The following is a 15,440-nucleotide window of genomic DNA, read 5'->3' on the forward strand; positions in this document are numbered from 1 at the left end:
CCCATCCCCCTGCTGGAGACATGCATCCTTCCCTGGCTCTCCAGCCCCCAGTCAGGCATGCTGCCCTGTGCTGCACCAATCCTCCACGCTCTGTGCCATACTGCTGCAAGCTCTCAAGCTCTAACTGCCAGGAGCACTGACTTTAAACCAACAACCTACAAATCAGACCATGGGTGGGTGACAGAAAATTTCAACATACAGACTGCAGAGAAAGGGCAGGCAGAACTCTTGGCTGGGATTTTCTTCTCTTCGTACCCTTTGCCTTTAGCAGCCCACCTCTGCACACCTTATTTCTCCTTTGCAACTGTCACCCCATGCCCACTGGTCTCTGTGCTGATGGGGACACGTGCCGATGTGTGATGATGAGCAGCGCTGTGCTGAGGCTCTGTGGGGAGGTGGGAAAGGCAGAGCACCGTGCTCAGGCTCTGCAGGCTGCACGTTGCAGGTCTGTGCTCCACTTGGAGCTTCCAGACAGCTGTTCAAGGAAATTGCCATCAGTGTCAGCCTCACCACCGCTATTAGACATCTCAGCCATGTCCAGGCCCAGCTTGAACCCATTTAACTTGTAAGGGATAATGAGATAACAGCATGACATGTTGCAGCTGAAGGTTATTTAAACATCCATCTGGTACCTGTTAGGCAGCATACATCCTATTGTTGTATAGGAAATATATGCCACCTCCCTCCCATATGGGAAGGAAAAGATCTATAGATGTGTCCCATGCTGCTCCTTCTTTACGCATAAATGAGGTCATTCTCCTCCTCCTCTCTGCTGTTTCTGGCACATTACTTTGCATTTCACGCATTTAGGGAGACGTGCTGGTTGGTGGCGCGTTGTGGAAGGACACAAAATCACAGCAAAGAATTTAGTACAGACACCTCGTTGTCTCCATAGTCAGCAGAGGCTCCACGCTCCCAGATACAAGGAGAAAGAGTGGACTGTAAGGTGTGAAGCCACTCATCCTTTCCAAGACACAGCTTGGCACTGCACTTTACCCTGGAGAGATTAAAAGCTGCCCTTCCATTTCTGTACTCTCAGGACCACATCGTGTTCCTTCATCTTCTGAGATCCACGAGGTGAGCGACCATCAGCCTCATCTCTTTATTCAAGCTCTCCCTTGTTGAAATAACACTGCTCTCAGGCTGAAATTGCCTGTGAGGCTCTCGCCCTCTGCGGAGCCAGAGCTGCGAGCACCGCGCTGTTTGCTGCCCCGAGAAATCGCATTTCATAACACGAGCTCTGTGTGAGCAGACGTGAGCGCCCCTCCTGATCTTCTCAGGCATCACTTCCAACTTCTGCGAAAGTTTCACCGTGTAAATCCTGGACCAATCTCTTTGTCTGACACCCCATCTAGCGTCCACCACGGGCCGATGCAGAGGACTGATCGTCAAGGGAACACAGACTAGAAAACTTCTTCCCATCACTTCTAGCAGCTTGCTGGGGCTCTGGGGGCTCTGCGTACTCACTGTGCAGCTGATCCATCCGCGCCAGCACCCCAAAACAAAGAGCCCCGAGCAGGAGCAGTGCCCAGCATGGGACTTGGGCAGAGTGGACTCCAAATCTGGAGCCCTATGGCTTCCCATGTGCTTGATGTCCTTGGCTCTGAGTGCGAGGCAATCCTTGTTTTAAGGGCAGGGATCACAAAGCTGGGAGGACAAAACACCTGCTCTGAGAATCTGGTCTGAAAAGGCACCTTTTTGGTGTGTCCCATCCCATCTGTGAGCTGCAGAGCTGCAGAAACCTTTGGGTGATGCACAGCTCAGCCTGAAACAAGCACTGCTGTGTTCCCTGTGAACGAAGCAGCAGCTCCAGCTGCCATGAGGTTCCAAGCCCTCAGAGCTAGGAACGTTCTGCTTGAGCTCTCCCCATGCTATACCCCTCATCCCAGGCAGTACCCTGCTCTGACACTTTCATTTCACAAGGAACAGTGTGATAACTGTACACATCCATCACACGGAAAAAGTGGTTTCTATTTGCACAAACAGCTTCATGCTCCAGGAAGTTTGCGTGTTTTTTTTTTGTTTTTTTTTTTTCTTTTCTGCAGTTTCAGTTTTGCTTTCCTTTCTTTTCACTTCTCACCATGAAGCTTCTCCATGCTGCTGTGCTCTCCATCCTTGCGCCCGCACTGACGTCTGCCATGGATCCGCTCAGTGCTTACCTCATTGTGGGGGGTGCAGCCATCGGCTGGCAGCTCTTCTCCCCTCACTCCTGGCTCAGGTGCAGCCTCCTGGAGTGCTGCAATGTGAAGGACACACTGAACTTCTCAGGTAAGGCAGTGGGAAGGGCAGCGATGGCCCTTCCTGGGGTGGGGTTGGGATTCCCAGCGCATCTTTTGAGTGCTTGTGGAAAGAGAAGCTCCAGAAGGCAAAGGCTTCTAACACAGCTTATCCCAAACCCCAGCCACTCGTTGCCTATAATCTGTGCTGAATAAGGAGCAGTGATTAGTGCTAGCTCTAGGGTTCAAAACATTGTTTCATTTCCTCCAGATAAGCGGTCTGGCATTTATTTCATCCTGAAACTGCGGGGCTGAAAAATCCTTGAGCTACTTTCTAACCACACATTCCAGTGCCTGTCACTTGGAAATCCCCCACTCCTGTGTCATAGGACTGCAAATGTTTCCTTTCAGAGCTGGTATGTAAATTTCAGGGGAAACCCTCAAGTACTGGAGGTCCCTTTGCCTCCTGATGCTGCAATACATCGCTTCATACCAGCTCTGCATTTGACGGTGACAAACAGGCTGTTTCCTGACACTTCAGCCATTGAAACACCGGTTGGGATTCTCGTTTAAAAGGACATCATATAGCAACATAAGCATGGGTTTCTATAAAAGGAAAGTGTTCTAGAGGACTCGAAAACAGCTAATGAGAATTGAGCACATGCATAGTATCTCTGCTTATATACAGAAGACCCCATCCCAGAGCCTTACAGAAGGCAGTGGTACGGTGCCATGAAAATTCATGGCAAACTCTCTTGCAAGCAGCTTGGTTCCTATAAATGCCATTGAGATGTGTTTCATGAGTCCGCTCCTGAGTTTGGTTCTCTGCTGGTTCATGATCTCAGGCAGTGTGTTTGCTCCCTCTGATGGCCATCCAGCTGCAGCCAGAGAAAAGGGAGGAACAAATGTCATCTTCTGACTCTGCCCTTATTCTTCCAGTTGTGAAGATGGATTTGGAGCAAAAAGTCTTTGGCCAGCATCTGGCTGTCCAAATAGTTCTGAGAGCTCTGAGTACGAACCTTCACCCCAAGCAGCCCAAGAAGCCCCTGGTGATGTCCTTCCATGGCTGGACTGGCACAGGTAAATCGTTTGTCAGCAGTATCATTGCAGAGAACCTCTACCGACTCAGTGCGTGGAGAAGGAGGTTTGTGCACCACTTCAGCACGGTGCTGCATTTCTCACACGGTTCACACGTCCATCTGTATAAGGTACCTGCAGCTTTAGCTCATTTCTTCCAATTTATCTGCAGTTGGGAGTTGGCAAACACCAGATTGTTTTGTTTCTTCTCACAGAAGCAGCTGCAGAATTGGATTCGGGGCAATGTCAGCGCCTGCCCAAGGTCCCTTTTTATCTTCTCTGAGATGGATCAAATGCCACATGGCCTGATAGACTCAATCCTGCCATTCCTCAGCTACCGCGATGAGATTGATGGAGTTTATTATGGCAAGGCGATCTTCATCTTCCTAAAGTAAGGAAAGTGAAGGGCCAAGAAGGAGTTACAGCCCCACCGACACAGCAGGGACAAAGGGAGTGCCACTTGCTGACACGTCTGTGGCTGAATCAGCTCAGCTGAGCAGCTCAGGGTCCCTCCCTTGCTGTGGCCTTTGTTACTTCCCACTTCTGGGCAATCCCCACACAAAGGATCATCACCTCCACTCCAGTGCAGAATCACATAGTCACTCAAATCACTGCCAGGACACAAGCACTAAAGGCAGCAAAGATACAATCTAATGAGCCTGTGAATCTCCTTCCTAACAGCAATGCAGGTGGAGATAAGATAACAGAGATTGCTCTTGATTACTGGAGAAGGCTGAAGAGGAGAGAAGACATTCCTGTGGAGGAGCTCCAAGATCTGCTCTCTGAGGACATTTTCGGGAACCCAAACAGTGAGTACAGCACCTCCTGTGTGTGTGTCAGTTCTCTGCAGGCTGCTCCACAAAGCATGAAGCAGTGCTGCCTCCTGAGCATGCTGATGGCAAAGCCCTCCGTGCTCTCTCTTCCAGGCGGTTTCTTTCAAAGCCAACTGATCCAGAAGAACCTGATTGACTATTTCATCCCTTTCCTCCCACTGGAATACAAACACGTGAAGCAGTGTGTCCGGGAGGAGCTGCGTGCTCAAGGGCATCCTGAGGAGGAGGACCTCATCACCGAGATTGCCTCGGCAATGGCAGACTACCCCAGCGAGGAAAGGCTCTACTCCAGAAAAGGCTGCAAGACTGTGGCCTCCAGAGTGGCTCTGAGCACCTAGGCACCATACAGCTGTACCTCGTGCTCCTGTTGCAAGATCCAACCAGGCAGAAGGACTCGTATCAATACCCATCTGTCTACATCTCCTTCCTTGACGGATTTATCCTGTTCCAGAGGGGCCTTTTGTGAAGCCTTTTAATAAATCACAGAATATCCCAAGTTGGTGGAAAGGACCCATGAGGATCACTGGGTCCAACTGCTGGCTCCACACAGAGCCTCCCAGTAAAGCAGACCATATGGCTGAGAGCGCTGTCTGGGTGTTGGCTGCAGGGCCAGCTTCCTGCACACCCCTTTGGGGCAGCACTTTTGTGCCTTGTGCTGTCACCTGCCATGTCCCCATCACCTGCCATGTCCCTGTCACCAACCACTTCCCCATCACTTCTATGTCCCCGTTGCCTGTCATATCCCCAGGCCTGACGCGCTGCCCTCTCCCTTGGGCTCTAATGAAGGAAGAGAGAGAGGAGGCTGAAGGCAGCGGCGTGGGAAGGGAAACGGCCTTTAGGTGACAGCGGGAAAACATGGAGGGACAGCGTGGGGGACAGGCACTGGGAGCCAGATGTGGCACTGAGAGGACAGACACCAAGGGGACAGAGTTGGCACCGAGGGGACACTGGGAGCCGGGGGTGGCAGTGAAGGGACACGACGGACAGCAGAAGTAGCACTGAGCACACAGACACCTGCAGTTGGGGTGGCACTGAGGGGACATGGGTGCCAGGGGTGGCACTGAAGATGCGCTGCACCCCACTGTTGGCACTGACGGAACACTGAGTACCGGGGGGGCGGAGCACTGAGGGGACACACAATGGCGCCAGCGGCACCGAGGCGCAGCTCACCCCGAGGCGGTGAGGACGCACCGCCCCTCGCCCTTCCCAAAGATGGCGGCGGCGGTTACCCGGGGGGCGCGGCGCTTCCCTGCCGTTGGCGGCGGGCCGGAAGCGGGGCCGTGCGGAGGCGCCATGCGGGCGGCCGTGCTGCTGTGGCTGCTGCTGCCGGGGCTGGCGGCGCTGGAGCCGCTCAGCGTGGGGTTGGCCATCGGCGTGGCCTCGGCGCTCACCGGTTACCTGTCCCATCCCAGCTTCTACTGCAGCTACGTGGAGTGCTGTCCCGGCTCCGGGCACCGCCTCAACGCCACCGGTACCGGGGAGGGTCGTGGGTTTCGGGGCGCGGAGGGGTCGGTGCTGACGGTGGGGTCGGTGCTGACGGTGTTTTCCCGCAGCGCTGCGGGAGCAGCTGGACGGCAGGCTGTTCGGGCAGCACCTGGCTAAGGAGGTGGTGCTGCGAGCGGTGACGGGCTTCAGCAACAACCCCAGCCCCAAGAAGCCGCTGACGCTGTCGCTGCACGGCTGGGCCGGCACCGGGAAGAACTTCTTGAGCCAGCTGCTGGCCCGGCACGTGCACCCCGCGGGGCTGCGCAGTAAATTCGTGCACCTCTTCCTGGCCACGCTGCATTTCCCGCACCCGCAGCGCGTGCCGCTGTACCAGGTGAGCGCGGGGCGGGCTGGGGGTGGCAGCGCCGCGCCGTTGGGTTCGCATTGCGGAGGCTCGGCCGCCCTGCCGCGCCGTGTTGTGGCTGCGGCGGTGCCGATAGTGCGGGTGCTGAAGGCCTGGGTTGATAAAGGACCTCAGTGATCCTCCGGTTCCAACCCCCTGCTGTGAGCAGGTCGCCAACCAGCAGACCGGGCTGCCCAGAGCCACATTCAGCCTGGCCTTGAATGCCTGCAGGGATGGGGCATCCACAGCCTCCTTGGGCAGCCTGTTCCAGTGCCTCACCACCCTCTGCATGAAAAACTTCCTCCTGATATCCGACCTAAACCTCCCTGTCTCAGTTTAAAACCATTCCCCCTTGTCCTATCGCTATCCACCCTCGTAAATAGCCGTTCCCCCTGCTGTTTATATTCTCCCTTCAAGTACTGGAAGGCCACAGTGAGTTCTCCCCAGATCCTTCTCTTCTCCAAGCTAAACAATCCCAGTTCCCTCAACCCTCACAGGAGAGCTGCTCCAGCCCTCTGACCATCTTAGTGGTCCTCCTCTGGACAAGAGCTCTGAGCTCCTTCCCAACCTCAGTGACTCAGTAACTCTCCATACTCTCTGTGCATCCTTGAGAAACAAGTGGCTGTGGGGTGCTGACTGCTGCTCAGCCCCACCGCACTGTGCCATGAAAGTGTAGATGGGAGAGTTTTCTTGTGGCATTTCTCCAACCTGGGGGTTTCTTATCTTCACATTCCAGTGTTCGAATGGATGCAGTTGTAGGTGGAGGTTCTGTAAGAAAGAGGAAACACTGACTTAAAGCAAATAGACAAACTGTTGTAGCCAGAGCTCATCATCTTATCCGTGCACTAAGGAGAAAGAATGAGGAAGCTTGATTTGTGAGCAGGGAAATAATTCACCTTTCAATTCAGTGTTACAGCCAAGGGATTGATTGCAGTGTTTATGGCCTTCTCTTTGGGAAAAAGGACACAACCAATGAGGTGGGATGGGGGCAGCTGGGGAGGGGTGTCTGGACTCCCTATGACCCCCTCATGGCACACCCTCATCTTGCAGCATTTCTCACCTTGTTTCAGGAGCAATTGCAGAACTGGATTCGGGGCAACGTCAGCGCCTGTCCCCACTCCGTCTTCATTTTTGATGAGATGGACAAAATGCACCAGGGCCTCATTGATGCCATCAAGCCCTTCTTGGATTACTACGAGCAGGTTGATGGGGTGTCCTACAGGAAAGCCATCTTCATCTTCCTCAGGTCGGTCGCATCTCTTCAAAAACTAATCTGTATTTATGATGCTAATGGTGTTCGTATGGGACTTCATTCAGAGTACAGCAGAAGAGATATGAGAACCAGAGCACAGCTCGCACGAGAGCTCAGATTTTAGGGAAGTTCTTTGGGATAGGTGCACTGGGTATAGCTGGGATGGAGTTAAAATTCTCCAGGGCAGCCTGTTTGGTGCCTGTGTTTTGCATTTGTGGCTAAAGCAGCACTGATAACACCCCAATGTTTGGCTGCTGTTTGCACAGCCTCAAGGATTTCTCTTTTTTTCCCTTGCTGGATGGTGGGCAAAAGGCAAGGGTGGGAGTGGGCACAGCCAGGAGAGCTGAACTGGACTAGCATGGAGGACGTATCACACCCTACAGTGTCATGCTCAGCAATAAAAAGTGAGGTAGAGAAAGAAGTGGGGGTAACAGCTTCCAAGGTGAGGAGCTGTGAGAGGCTGGCTGGGCACTGGTCTGCCTGGGAGGGTGGTTATTTTGGCTTACAGGTTTCTGTTTCAGTAACTTGTTTGATTTCAAGGTTAACAATTCATGTGACCAGCTGAAAAGAGATTCTGGCTTAATTGTGTCTGCTCACTGCTGTAAATTTTTCTTTTTTTGAATAGTAATGCTGGTGGTGACTTAATTAATAAAGCAGCGCTTGACTTCTGGACCAGTGGAAAGCGCAGGGAAGATATTCAGCTGAAAGACCTTGAGCCCATGCTGTCTGTAGGAGTCTTCAATAACAAGAACAGTAAGTCCCCCCCCCAGAAAATGGGAAATTGCTTTACTTCACAGCACAGGGTTAGTCTCAGCAATCTGCACCTCACCTATCCTGACTCTGCTCTGCTTTTTTTCTGCCCCCTGCCTTCCTCAGTGCCCCATCACCAGGCCCTTTGGTTCTTTCACTTCATTGTCATCCCCTCCCAGAATTACAGCAGCTGCTCACGGGTAGATAAACCTCTTTGTGTATCAATTCTGGTCTGCAGAGCCTACCCAACGCAGGCCCAAGTTTAGAGAATGTCCTTCCTGTATCTTTTTCCTTCCTTCAATCCTGCAGGTGGACTGTGGCACAGCAGCCTCATCGACAGGAACCTCATTGACTACTTTGTTCCCTTGCTGCCCCTGGAGCACAAGCACGTGAAGATGTGTGTGCGGGCTGAGATGATGGCCCGCGGGCACCAAGTCGATGAGGAGGTTGTTCAGGCAGTGGCTGATGAAATGACATACTTCCCAAAAGAAGCAAGAATCTACTCCGATAAAGGCTGCAAGACTGTACAGGCCAAGCTGGACATCCACGAAGACATCGCAAAAGCCATGGACTGAATGCCCTTCACCTCTCCAAAGCACTTTCAGAGCTTTTGGAAACTTCCTATTTGCACTTAAGCTTTTTTGGTTTTGTTTTGTTTTTTACTATTGCAGGGAATGTGGTGAAAATCCTAGAGTGAGTGGTGTGGGCTTTTAAGCTTTTGTTTTTTAACATAAAATCCCACTGTTCATCTCTAAACTGGCTGGTATCCAAATATTGCTCCCATTTTTTTAACCTTTTAGAAGATTTATGAGCCTGACACCTTTGGTACTGGATAGCTTTCCTGATTCACTCCTTTAAGTGCTAGGATTATTAAATCCTTCACTGCCCTTTCCACAGACCTGCAGCAGAGGAACTCTTGCAGGCAGTTGTACAGAGAGGCTCTAGCTTATGAGCCAGTGAATTGAAAGGGTTTATATTGTGATCAGACCTGTGGTGGTGTCAGGACGGGCACATACCGCCATGCGTTGCAGTCAGAAGGTGGCTGCTGGGAGGCTCCCATCTTCACAACACACTGATGCTGTTGTGGCTCCTACACGTGAGATTTCAGCTACTCGAGGACTGAGTGGTGGTGTTATAGTTCTTGTCTGACTTGCATCATATCGTGTATCCTGCTATAGTAATACAGAAAGTCGAGATGAGCTCAGGGGGAGCTGTCACTAAATGGTGGAGAAAGGGGAGAACGTAATTATTGCTCCCCTTTCTTGGGGAAAAAGAAATCGTGATTTTTTTTCTTCTAATATTTTTCTATGGGGGCAAAATGAATTTGCACAGTGACTCCAGGGCATCTGCCTTCCTCAGCACACATGGGAAGGGGCTGACTTACAGCACAGTGGGCCAGTTTTGCTTCTTAGGCAGAAGTTGCTCTCGAGGGCCTGACTGTCACAGTGTGGGGCTCCTGGGCCTGGAGGCTGTGATGTCTTCAGCAACCCCTGCAGCTGAGGAGCAGGCTCTCCTCCCCTTGCCCTGCTTATGAGACACTTTCGTGGCTGATGTTATTTTTAATAGTGTATTTTTATACTGAACTTTAAGCAACAAAAATGCAATGCTGGAGAGAACCACAGAGAAGGTGGTATGGGAAAGGGCTTCAAGCACCACTAACCCCATACCTCACTGGGCAATGAAGGTGTTTTTATAATAGCTTTTATCACTGAACAATGTCTGAGAAAGGTGGGAAAGACTGAGCCTTCCCCCACCAGGTCAGGCTGGGCTTTGGAAGGCTGTTGCAGCTTTAACTATTCCACCATCCACCCATCACTAGTGGGTCAAACACAGTGGTGCAAGACAGAAGTGCCTAACATTTCATTGATTAGTTTTCTTGAACTGTTTTAAGGGTGTGGGCTATTTTTGAACCACAGCATCTGCTCCATCACAGACGTGATGCCAAACCTACAGCTCTCACTGTTACTGTGTCCATGGAAATGATAGCAGAGACCTTAGCATTAATGTTCAGCTCTACTTTAGAAGTGTCAATTGCCTTTTACAGCTCCACGTGGAGTTTGTCAAATGTTGGCAAACTGGTGGTGCTGATGCAATCTCCAGAGCCAAATGCTAGCTAGCCATTAACCTTGGGACATTGGACTGCAGTTTTCCATATGCAATGTTTTGCTTATTGACTGACTTATTTGTAAGTGTAAATGTTCTCACCGCTTTCTGTTACTTCAACACTAACTGTTACCACTGTACTGCAGTTGGAATAAATCTTCAGTCATTTCTCTCTCTTGCCTGAATCATTTTGAGCTACAGAAAAGTCGTACTGCATGCAGCTTTCAACCAGCTGCCCTGAAGAGCTTTCTGCTGTGCTTCCTTTATTCTTAATCATGTAATTGTTGGGTAAGCCTACTAAATAGCTTGCTCGTATTAAAGCAGGTTGAGCTGTCCAAATAAGAAATTCAGTATCACAGCTCATTAGGCTTGGGTCTAAGAACCAGCTCCAGAAAAGCCATAAAGGCTCTGCTCTACAGAGCTCTGCAGCCCAGGGTCAGGCAGATGCATCCCTAGGGCCAGGCTGCCTCCTAACAAGGGAAAAATCTAATCTAAGAAAGATAGGTAGTAAGAGAAAGATCCTAAGGAAGCACTTAGTAGGTGACTGCATTTTAACCATAAAGTCTCGCTTTACAAGCACAGCATGAGATCTGGGAACTTTCCCTGTAGAAGGTTTAAATGAAGTAGCAGCTGCTTGTGCTGGACTTTGGTAAGAGCAAACAGAATTCAGTCTTGGGGACAGCTCAGCTGCTCCCACCGGGTCAAGGCACCGTGTCTGTCAGGCTCAGACCTTTCCCCCAGTTTGACATTTCTCCTGCTGCTGTCTGCTCCCATTTCAGGTGGCACATTAATAAAGAACACCCCAAAGTTCCCTTTCACAGCAAGACGGGGTCAAAAGCTGTTTGAAACCACATGCTTTAAGAGGGAGGAATAACTGCAGGATCAGAAGGATCTGATGGCAGTGGGTTCTGCTCCCAGACAGCTCTATGGTTTTGGATACAAGATGTGTTGGAAGCAGACTCCCCAATCTGAACATCACTCCTGCATCCTCTGGAGGAAGCTCCCATTCACCCTAAACCACCCAGGGCTATGATACAATAAACTACTGCTACAGTGTCTGACAACTGCACCCATTGATGCTGCTGTAGCACATGGAGCAGAGCTAAGAGCACATTTAAGGCTGGACGAGCTCCGGCTCTGCTTGGCTGAGCTGCTTCTGTTGATGACAAGGTACCAGACAGTAGTAAAAGTTTATCATTTCCATGTCTGCTTTTTTTCCATTAACTCGTCATTTTCTGCGATCATAAAGCCAAGGGAAGATAAGTACCTGAGTTCAGAGCATGTGTTTGCTGACCAATTCTAGGACTGATAAGTTAATTGGCGTGTTACCCAACTTCAGAGCAGAACTGCAATGTTGAAATCTTCACAGCTGCTTCTTTTTTAATTTCTTCACGGGGAAAACTTCATGATGCTGCTTCTGAAAACGTGGGTGCTCCACTCACCTGGCTTCAGCCAGCCACACCGCATGTTCTTTCTCAATGAGGGGTCAGGGTAAGAAATTAACATCAGAACACAATGCAAAGAACAGCAGAAGGCAGCTCAGAAACACATTTCTGATGGGAAGAATTTATTGGGAGAAGAAACTGGAATGCAGAAGGTTTTGCAGTGCTCACATTCAGAAAGAAGCCTGACAGGCTGCAGTAACTTCAGGTGATGTATTTCACAGCTTTTCCATAAGCATTTGGATCCATTTTCATCCCAAACCTCAAAGGCATACAGCATTGTGAGAACAGGAAGAAGGGAAAACCCTGCAAGCTGCCTTCTGAATTCTCTATGTCAGGGAGGAGAAATCTCTTTTCCAGTTCCTGGGTGTAAAATCAACCTGCACACATTTCCCATTACACACCCTTTCCCTGGAGCCAGCTCAACAGGCACAAAGCACACTGCTCTCCTCCTAGGAAGATCACAGCTAGGTGAGCACATGGTAGGCAACAAAGAAATAACCCAAAATTGGAACCAATGACAGTGAGGAGACAGACAGGGATTCTTAACTCATTTCCTCTCTCTACTGAAGTCCTCCTAATGAACTCTGTTGACACCAAGGAGTTTTATATTCTTAACTCTGACTCAAAGAAAGCCCATTTTTATGGCTATTTTGAGAAAGATATTCTTTCCAATGCTGTGCAATACCAATATACTAATTACACAATATGCTCTTCCCTTTGCTGGAGCCAAGCTAGCTGAGAAAATACACATCTCCTGCTTGTCATGCCATTAGAGGAATGCTTCTTCACGAGCCCACTGAAGGCTTTCACAAACAAGGACTTCAATCATGATTCTCTACATTGCCAAGAGGCCACCCAGGAACCCAAACAATTACACTTTGGCCATACCCTCAGTCCTACTATTCCTTCCAACAGCCTGCCCTGGGGTTCTGCTGATCCACAGCACGTGGGAGAAGTCTTCAGCACCATCAGAGCCCTCAGTTCACAATGCAGCTCTTCCTTACCTTGATGGCACAACGCTGATGTGCCTGGGAGCCGTGATCAGCGACAGAATAAAAACGCAGAGGCGCTGCTGCTTCTTTACATACCAGTTAAAACAATGTTCCTTCCTTTAAAAAGTGCTTACAAATGAAATGTCCCGGGTTCTCCACTTCATGATTAAGTTAAATTTGCTCCTTTGCAGGTTGTAGCAATAAAGCCTTATAAGTCATAGTAATAATCCAGCTTTGCATCCACAGTTTTGCATCCTTTATCTGAATAAATCCTCTCCTCTCGGGGGAAGTAGGTCATCTCATCTGCTACTCTGCTTAAAATGTCTTCATCCACAGCATAGCCACGGGATTCGACCTCTACCCTGACACACATTTTCACATGTTTGTACTCCAGAGGCAGGAAGGGAACAAAGTAGTCAATGAGATTTCTATCAATCAAGGTGCTGTGCCAAAATCCACCTACAAAAGGAAAGAGAAAGGCTTTGTCACTGCTCCTCTTGTTAAACACTGCCAGGGGATGGATATCTACAAACCAGGAAGAATCCATCTGTGTTTTTAGGGCCCCACAAAGCACCAGTCAATCTAAAATTAGCCTCAAGGTACTTTCTGCATTGTCTCAGACACAAACTCTGTCTGCTGGATCTCTTCTGAATGTCTGCATTTAAGCCCTGCTCCCAGATGCTGGTCTCACAGCTCCACCTCTCACCCAGAGAAGATCCTATTTTTTCTGTTACCAGCTCTCACAAACCAGTGTCCTGCTCTTTTTTTTCTTTCCCAGAGCTTGCATCCAGCCTTATATTTCCTTTGTTTGCTTTCTGTTCAGCACATCAGTACTGAAGAGAACATCAACAGATGCACAGCACAGAACTCCCCCCACAGACATCACACAAGGTGCAAATGGGTGTCCTTAGCTCTAATTCATCACAAGAGCTGTCCCATTGGCCACAGATTGCACAGTGGCTCCAGAGGCCAAAAACTGGAGACCACATAAAGCAGAAACCACCACTGTGAAATACAGTGCGTGCACTGATGGCTGACTGACATTTTTACGGGACTCTGACGGCCTCAAAAGCGATCCCAGCTTTACTCACTATTTTTGTTATTGAAGACAGACACAGACAGTGCGTTCTGCATGTCTGTAAGCTGTATATCTTCCCTTGCCTTCCCATTTCTCCAGAAATCGAGTGCCACCTCTGTTATCTTTTCAGCTCCTGCATTACTATGAAAAGAGAAAACAAAGGTTGTAATGAAGGTAGTTTTAAAAGGCACTGTGTGCACAGGACAGCAAACCCAGAGAGTTGCTCCTTACCTAAGGAATATGAAGATGGCTTGTCGGTACGACACTCCATCCAGAAGCTCATAATAGTCCAGAAATGGCTTGATGGCATCAATGAGTCCTGCGTGCATTTTGTCCATTTCATCAAATATGAAAATTGACCTGGGACAGATGCTCACATTTCCTCGAATCCATGACTGCAATTGGTCCTGAGTGCCATAGAAATAGGAGCAGCTGAGTTTGTGTTGAAAAAACAGAAGGCAGGAATTCTGCTTTCTGTGTTTTGTACTCCTTTCAATTGCATTATTGCAATAGCTTGGCTTCTTGACTGAAACACAACTAAAAGTTCAAAATAACACTTAAAATGGTTCTGAAAAATGAAGATACCCAGAGACAGGATGAGACATGCGTGATATCTCAATAGAAAGATACTCCTGAAACACCATCAAAAAGGAAAGGCTGAACATCAGGACAAAGGATGAGTACCAGGAGGAACAGCAACACGGAGCAGAGCCTTGCGAGGCAAACCGAGTGCTTCCAGCAGTGCTTTGGTCCAAGCATCCTCCAGCATCAAAACCACACTGACACTATGAAACCCCACCTGTAGTCATTGGAACAGGCAGAAGCAGAATTCAGCCCTCAGCCCTTAGTTCAAACCACTCACAAATTAAATGAAGACAACGATGAGTCCTTGTTAAAACACAGCACACGAACCAAGGCTGTGCTGTATTCTGAGATCCTCTCAAGATCTTCCAGCTCATTTCCCACCCTAACGATGCACTGCACCCCATCAGCGCCACCGCCCTCCCATTTCTACCTTGTAGAGGTTGATGCTGTGAGCGTGAGGGAAATGCAGCGTAGCCACGAACTGATGGACATAGTTACTCTTCAGCCCCCTCTTATAGATGCTCTCGGCGATGATTTTGCTGACGAAGTTCTTGCCGGTGCCCGTCCAGCCGTGCAGGGACAGCGCCAGCGGCTTCTTGGCCTGGGCGTTGCTGAGGAATCCCCGCACGGCCCTGACCACCACCCTGCTGACCAGGTGCTGTCCGAACAGCCTCCTGTCCAGGCTCTCCTGCAGCGCTGCGCAGCACACCGAGCCGTTAGCGGCGGGCAGAAACCCCGGCCCCATCCCGGCGCAGAACCGACGGGCCGCCCAGCCCCTCCCCGCTCCCCCTGCCCGGCCCGTACCGGCGGCGACGCGCTGCTCGTGCCGCTGGAGGCAGCACTCCCTGAAGTAGCAGTAGAGCCGCGGGTAGGAGATGATGCCGGTAAGGGCCGAGGCGGCGGCCCCGGCGATCGCCAAGCCCAGGCTGATGGGTTCCACGGCCCGCGCGGGCGGCGCGAGGAGCAGCAGCAGTGCCAGGCCCAGAGCCGCCCGCCGCGCTCCCCGCCACAGCTTCATGGCCGGCCCGGCCGCTTCCGGTCCGCCGCTTCCGGCCTGCAGCACTGCTTCCGCCGCCGCCATCTTGAGCCAGGGCAGAGGCGGGGCTGGGGGCTGCCATGTCGGGCGGGGGTGCTAGACGTGCCCCTGTGCCAATAGCGAAGTACGGAACGTGGCGCCTTCAGTCGAAAGAAGGGAGAAAGAGGCATCAAAAGAGCGATGTGTGCCGCTGTGCCTGCAGGAGGGTGCCAGGGAACAAGGCCGTCCGCGATTGCAGAAAGAAC

General features: G+C 50.6%; 3 protein-coding genes across 3 annotated transcripts; 2 read left to right on the plus strand and 1 right to left on the minus strand.

Annotated features, from left to right (window-relative positions):
* Positions 1-2,073: 2,073 nt before the first annotated feature.
* Positions 2,074-5,286, plus strand: LOC125702654 (torsin-1A-like). The gene is made up of 5 exons (XM_048966218.1): positions 2,074-2,268; positions 3,156-3,424; positions 3,509-3,684; positions 3,975-4,102; positions 4,220-5,286. The coding sequence occupies exons 1-5, from the start codon at positions 2,082-2,084 to the stop codon at positions 4,462-4,464; spliced, it is 1,005 nt and encodes a 334-aa protein (XP_048822175.1). The 5' UTR covers positions 2,074-2,081; the 3' UTR covers positions 4,465-5,286.
* Positions 5,287-5,323: 37 nt separating this feature from the next.
* On the plus strand, positions 5,324-10,231 carry LOC125702652 (torsin-1B-like). The gene is made up of 5 exons (XM_048966216.1): positions 5,324-5,597; positions 5,680-5,945; positions 7,025-7,200; positions 7,832-7,959; positions 8,266-10,231. Exons 1-5 carry the CDS (start codon positions 5,339-5,341, stop codon positions 8,529-8,531), a joined length of 1,095 nt encoding a protein of 364 aa, XP_048822173.1. The 5' UTR covers positions 5,324-5,338; the 3' UTR covers positions 8,532-10,231.
* An 810-nt stretch (positions 10,232-11,041) lies between these two features.
* On the minus strand, positions 11,042-15,193 carry LOC125702653 (torsin-1A-like). Its single transcript, XM_048966217.1, has 5 exons — positions 14,964-15,193; positions 14,590-14,855; positions 13,806-13,981; positions 13,588-13,715; positions 11,042-12,955 (listed from the first exon to the last, which is right to left on the minus strand). Exons 1-5 carry the CDS (start codon positions 15,175-15,177, stop codon positions 12,705-12,707), a joined length of 1,035 nt encoding a protein of 344 aa, XP_048822174.1. The 5' UTR covers positions 15,178-15,193; the 3' UTR covers positions 11,042-12,704.
* Between the last annotated feature and the right edge of the window lie 247 nt (positions 15,194-15,440).

This window comes from Lagopus muta, chromosome 19 (assembly GCF_023343835.1).
Source record: "Lagopus muta isolate bLagMut1 chromosome 19, bLagMut1 primary, whole genome shotgun sequence".
Taxonomy (NCBI): Eukaryota; Metazoa; Chordata; class Aves; order Galliformes; family Phasianidae; genus Lagopus; species Lagopus muta.